This window comes from Silurus meridionalis, chromosome 23, assembly GCF_014805685.1.
Source record: "Silurus meridionalis isolate SWU-2019-XX chromosome 23, ASM1480568v1, whole genome shotgun sequence".
Lineage (NCBI taxonomy): Eukaryota > Metazoa > Chordata > Actinopteri > Siluriformes > Siluridae > Silurus > Silurus meridionalis.
In genome coordinates this window covers 23,560,626-23,566,625 of record NC_060906.1, presented here as the reverse complement: position 1 = coordinate 23,566,625, position 6,000 = coordinate 23,560,626, and the positions used below count along the sequence as shown (strand labels likewise).

The window sequence follows — 6,000 nt, the reverse complement described above, 5'->3', positions numbered from 1 at the left end:
TTTGCAAGTTCTCCCACTTAGAAATCATGGAGGGGTCTAAAATTGTCATCATAGGTGCATGTCCACTGTGAGAGACATAATCTAAAAAAAAAAAATCCAGAAATCACAATAAATGATTTTTAAACTATTTATTTGTATGATACAGCTGCAAATAAGTATTTGAACACCTGTCTATCAGCTAGAATTCTGACCCTCGAAAACCTGTCTGCCTTTAAAATGTCCACCTCGACTACATTTATTATCCTAAATTAGATGCACCTGTTTGAGGTCGTTAGCTGCATAAAGACACCTGTCCACCCCATACAATCAGTAAGAATCCAACTACTAACATGGCCAAGACCAAAGAGCTGTCCAAAGACACTAGAGACAAACTTGTACACCTCCACAAGGCTGGAAAGGGCTACGGGGAAATTGCCAAGCAGCTTGGTGAAAAAAGGTCCACTGTTGGAGCAATCATTAGAAAATAGAAGAAGCTAAACATGACTGTCAATCTCCCTCGGACTGGGGCTCCATGCAAGATCTCACCTCGTGGGGTCTCAATGATCCTAAGGAAGGTGAGAAATCAGCCCAGAACTACACGGGAGGAGCTGGTCAATGACCTGAAAAGAGCTGGGACCACCGTTTCCAAGGTTACTGTTGGTAATACACTAAGGCGTCATGGTTTGAAATCATGCATGGCACGGAAGGTTCCCCTGCTTAAACCAGCACATGTCCAGGCACGTCTTAAGTTTGCCAATGACCATTTGGATGATCCAGAGGAGTCATGGGAGAAAGTCATGTGGTCAGATGAGACCAAAATAGAACTTTTGGGTCATAATTCCACTAAACGTGTTTGGAGGAAGAAGAATGATGAGTACCATCCCAAGAACACCATCCCTACTGTGAAGCATGGGGTGGTAGCATCATGCTTTGGGGTGTTTTTCTGCACATGGGACAGGGCGACTGCACTGTATTAAGGAGAGGATGACCGGGCCATGTATTGCAAGATTTTGGGAACAACCTCCTTCCCTCAGTTAGAGCATTGAAGATGGGTCGAGGCTGGGTCTTCCAACATGACAATGACCAAGCACACAGCCAGGATAACCAAGGAGTGGCTCTGTAAGAAGCATATCAAGGTTCTGGCATGGCCTAGCCAGTCTCAGACCTAAACCCAATAGAGAATCTTTGGAGGAACTCAAACTCCGTGTTTCTCAGCGACAGGCCAGAAACCTGACTGATCTAGAGAAGATCTGTGTGGAGGAGTGGGCCAAAATCCTCCTGCAGTGTGTGCAAACCTGGTGAAAACTACAGGAAACGTTTGACCTCTGTAATTGCAAACAAAGGCTACTGTACCAAATATTAACATTGACTTTCTCAGGTGTTCAAATACTTATTTGCAGCTGTATCATACAAATAAATAGTTTAAAAATCATACATTGTGATTTCTGGATTTTTTTTTAGATTATGTCTCTCACAGTGGACATGCACCTACGAGGACAATTTCGGACCCCTCCATGATTTCCAAGTGGGAGAACTTGCAAAATAGCAGGGTGTTCAAATACTTATTTTCCTCACTGTGTGTGTATATATATATATATATATATATATATATATATATATATATATATATATATATATATATATATATATATCTCGTACCATCAGAAAGAAATCGTATTAATTTACTCCGTTTGACTCCAGAACCAGGAGCAGATGTGCGGTGTGTACATTTCTCCAATCCATAAAACGTTTACATTTCAGTTAAGAGACTCTGAAATCTCATACGCTCGGTTTATATCCTTTTTTTCTCCTCATAACAAGTCTGTAAATGTTCTGTCTAACACTGGATCTGAGGAAACACACTGGGTTCATACTGCATGCGTTCATTCCCTGAGAGTTCTCTACATCACACACCCACCGTGCTCACACTCCTTGTAGAACATGTACCTGTTTTTTATTTCGATTAATTAATCTTTAAAAAAAAAATCATATCTACGGCCAACAGTAAGTCGCTATTATTGTGTCTGTAGGTTTCTATAGGAAAAGGTGTAGGTCAAACTGTGTATTATTATAATAATAATAAATTGTATTTTAGCATGAAACATTGCCTCCAAACCTCCATAAAGATCTGCTTTCCATGGGTTGGAGTGGAAGATCTCCCGCTACAGAGATCCAACCTTATTGAACACCTTTAGGATGAATGTGAACGCTGACTGCCCCCGACCTCCTCACCTTCTCACCTCCATCAGTACCTGACTTTACTCACACCCTTGTAGCTGAATGGATCTCCACACAAAATCTAGTGGAACATCTTCCCAGAAAAGTGGAGCTCATTATAAGAGCAAATATATGGAATATATAGAAGACACCAGATAATTGTAAAATGATTCCTCATAACATTTAGCAGCCACAGTGTACAGAACATCACACATAGATAGAGAAGACAATGTATACAAACATTTTGGATCAATAAACCTGGAAAAAGAATGAATAAACAACTGCAGAGAGGATTTTAGTTTCACATGTCGTTAAATTGAATGAACTCGGCTCTAAGTACAGCATGACATCGACGCTGAATACAGAATGATTTTTACAGATTCTCCCAGACGTTAAATATTCAATTCATGGAAAGTGAAACCTAAATCTGACACAGAGGAGGGATGACTGAAGCTCAAATACTTCGTTACTGTACTCTAGATTTTTCTGGTATCACTATTTTACTTCACCATTTATTTTTCGGATACATTTTTACTCTCACTCATTACATTTATACACAAATATCTGTACTTTTTTACTTCTTACATTTTCAAAACATACTTACTTTAGTTTTAATCTATTTGGTGACATCAATATTTTTTTGGCTTTTTCAATCTACCATTTCAATCTATCATTTCCTGGCTCTCACACACCCCAGACGTAGGCTAGTTTACGTAGCTAACAATGAGCAGGCAGAAGGCAACAAGAACTATGAGACTAACATGGATGAAAACATGAAAACATGACTGAGAACTGAGACATTCCTGATCACCTGATCATCATGTGTTCTATATGGTGGATCTTCAGTCTGAATACATTCATTAAAGAACAGCAAAATTAACAGCAAATTAATTTTAATGGCACTAATTTTATTAACGCATGATAAATGCAGACATTTCTCAGATATAAATAAAAAAATATAGAAGAAGCAAAATTATTCACGATGTCCTTTCTTTATAATATAAACAAGATATGAACAAAAAATCAGCATTTTTAATCACTAAATATTTGTTTTACTGATGCGGCAAGTCTCAAATCATCACCATAATCCGCGTTGATGCACACAATTACCGTATTTTCCGGACTATAAGCCGCTACTTTTTTCCCACGTTTTGAACGGCTTAAACAACGAAGCGGCTTATTTATGGATTTTTCCTGGGTTTTTCCCGGTTTCACAAACTTCAAGCCAAAGAACTGAACCCCAGAACATTAGACCAATGACATTTCCGAACGGAAACAAAAAAACACACTTCACGTGTGTTCTGAGCTGCAGAGCATCGGGAGAAAAACTTCCATCGGGTGATTTTTAAACGCACGACGATGTCAAAAGATAAACTCCCGAGAGAAATAGTTGTGAAAGGAAGGAGGAAGACAGTGAACAATGACTTTCTTGGTCGGCTGCTGTTTAGATACAAGCCGTTGTAACGCGTTGAGTCTGGGTGAAGGGAGAGCTCGCTAACTCCAGTTACAACACAAATCATATAAGCACAGACAGGTTTCCAAAACTCGTGCTTTTTTATTATTCTTGGCAACAGCATTCCGGACACATGCAGTAATAGCGGAAAAATGCGGCGGAGGCTATTCCCAAAATACCGCTCTGCTCCTAAAGGAAGCGCAACATATTTCACCCATTACACCGTGTAACAGACACTGTCTTTCAATAAAGCCTGTGTAAAGTTCATTAGTTTCAGTGTAGACACCTGCGGCTTATAGACAGGTGCGGCTTATACGGTAACCCTCTGGGGTCGACAAACGCGCCGGCACGTTTTGTGGCATTTTTTTTTCCTCCTAACAACGAAACTACTTCAATTACTGTCTTTTTTGATCGTATAGATCAGGGTTTTCAACCGGTGGTCCACGGCCCCCTGGTGGTCCGCGGCGGCATTGCATGTGGTCCGTGACAGCCTACATAATTTCACTATTAAAATAACTTTTTTCCATAATTTATTTTTCCAAACATGTTCAGAATATTTGCACATTAGTGAGAAAACTGAATTTAATGAAAATATCGAAAATATTCTCTGCAGTTTCTGTCATCTCTCTTCACATACGCAAAAATAATACAATCTGAATCTCAGTAAATATTTGCCTCACAGGAATAAAAATAATACTTTTAAATAAACCAATTCACATTGAAAACAAATATTCTCTGATTAGAAATTTAGAAGAGGTACAGTTTCTCCGGTATCACCTCATTAACCGTCCGTGTGGAAACAGCAAAGGTTCCGTTTGGTGTCCTGATGATTTACGCAATTTAAAACACCATCATTACTTTAATACATTTACAAAAATATTTACTCTTCATGCTCTATGTTGAGTAGAGTATGAAAATCTTAAATAATGAATTTAAGGTAAATTTAGAACAGATAAAGATGTACGATTAAATTGTGATTAATCGTGAGTTAACTCATGACAATCATTCTCTTAATTGCGATAATAAATTTGAATCGATTGACAGCCCTGATATTATTATGAGGTTACCAGCGTGACACTAAAACAGGTAGTAATAATGACCACTTTTTACTGAAGTACATGTCAGAACCCAAACTTCTTTACTTTAACTTGAGTAAAAAAGTCCAGTCAAAACTTCAACTGAAGTGGTATGATCCTCGTTTTATAACACCTCTGTGAAGATTCATCAGTACGATTGGGAGTCGAATCAGGATCCTCATATCGAATCATCAAATCTTTGACAGTTCAGGGTCATAAAACAATTACAACCTGTTTATTCTAAATATATATAACCTATATAGCAGTGATCAGCATCTCACTGACACACGACAAAATACAAAACACACCAAAAACCCAAATCTGAAGTGTGTGTGTGTGTGTGTGTGTGTGTGTGTGTGTATGAAGTCATTCAAGGCTGTGATGTTCTACACATATGCAGAGAACAAAGCATGGGACAGAAGGGCAAAGGTTATACACCTCTCTCTCTCTCTCTCTCTCTCTCTCTCTCTCTCTCTCTCTCTCTCTCTTTCTCTGTTATTGTTATTCTTTTATATTTAACACCTGGAGGATTTTTCCTTTCATGAGTCGTGATAGAATAAATGTATGAAGGACAGGTGCATGTGAGACAAAGCCCCTGACCATGTTATTATCAATAACCACATACACACACACACACACACACACACACACACACACACACACACACACACACACACACATTCTCCTTTGTTTTTTGTTTTTTTTACATCCTTTTTTTTTCACTGTTTTAATTTTCTTTCTTTCTATTGGTTATATTTAGTTTCATTTTCCTCTTCCTTTCCTTCTCTTCCTTTCTCCTTCTTTCCTTTCTTCTCAGTTTCCCTCACTGTCTTTCTCTCCATCCTTTCTTTCCTCTTTTCTCCCTTTCTCCTCTCTCTTTCCGACCTTTCTCCGCTTCCTCCTTTCCCTTCCTTCGTGTTTTCTTTCTTCATCTTCTTCTCTTTATTTCTATGCGTTCTACTAAAACCTTTTTCTCTCTTCCACTCTTCCTTTTCTATTATTCTTTCCTTTTTTTCGAGATCTACAGGGTCACATTTAAAATGATCGCTTGTGCTATTTATTGCTCTCTCTCTCTCTCTCTCTCTCTCTCTCTCTCTCTCTCTCTCTCTCTCTTTTAGAAGCTGAGTTGACGCAGAAGAGAGAAACTTCCTCGGCCGAGGCCACGGCTCTGGAGGGGCTGATCAGAGGAGACGTTCTTCTGGATAAAAAGAGCAGCAGCTCAAAAGAGGAAGAAACACTGCTAGAGATTCAGGTAAACAGTCACCAGCACACACA

General features: G+C 38.9%; 1 protein-coding gene across 2 annotated transcripts in view; it reads left to right on the top strand.

Annotated features, from left to right (window-relative positions):
* dpf3 (D4, zinc and double PHD fingers, family 3) overlaps positions 1 to 6,000 on the top strand; it is a 30,046-nt gene that overhangs the window by 14,838 nt on the left and 9,208 nt on the right. For both annotated transcript variants that reach the window (XM_046836246.1, XM_046836245.1), the window contains exon 4: positions 5,844 to 5,977. In XM_046836246.1, the coding sequence (XP_046692202.1) occupies positions 5,844 to 5,977 (134 nt within the window). The remainder of the gene's footprint in view (positions 1 to 5,843; positions 5,978 to 6,000) is intronic.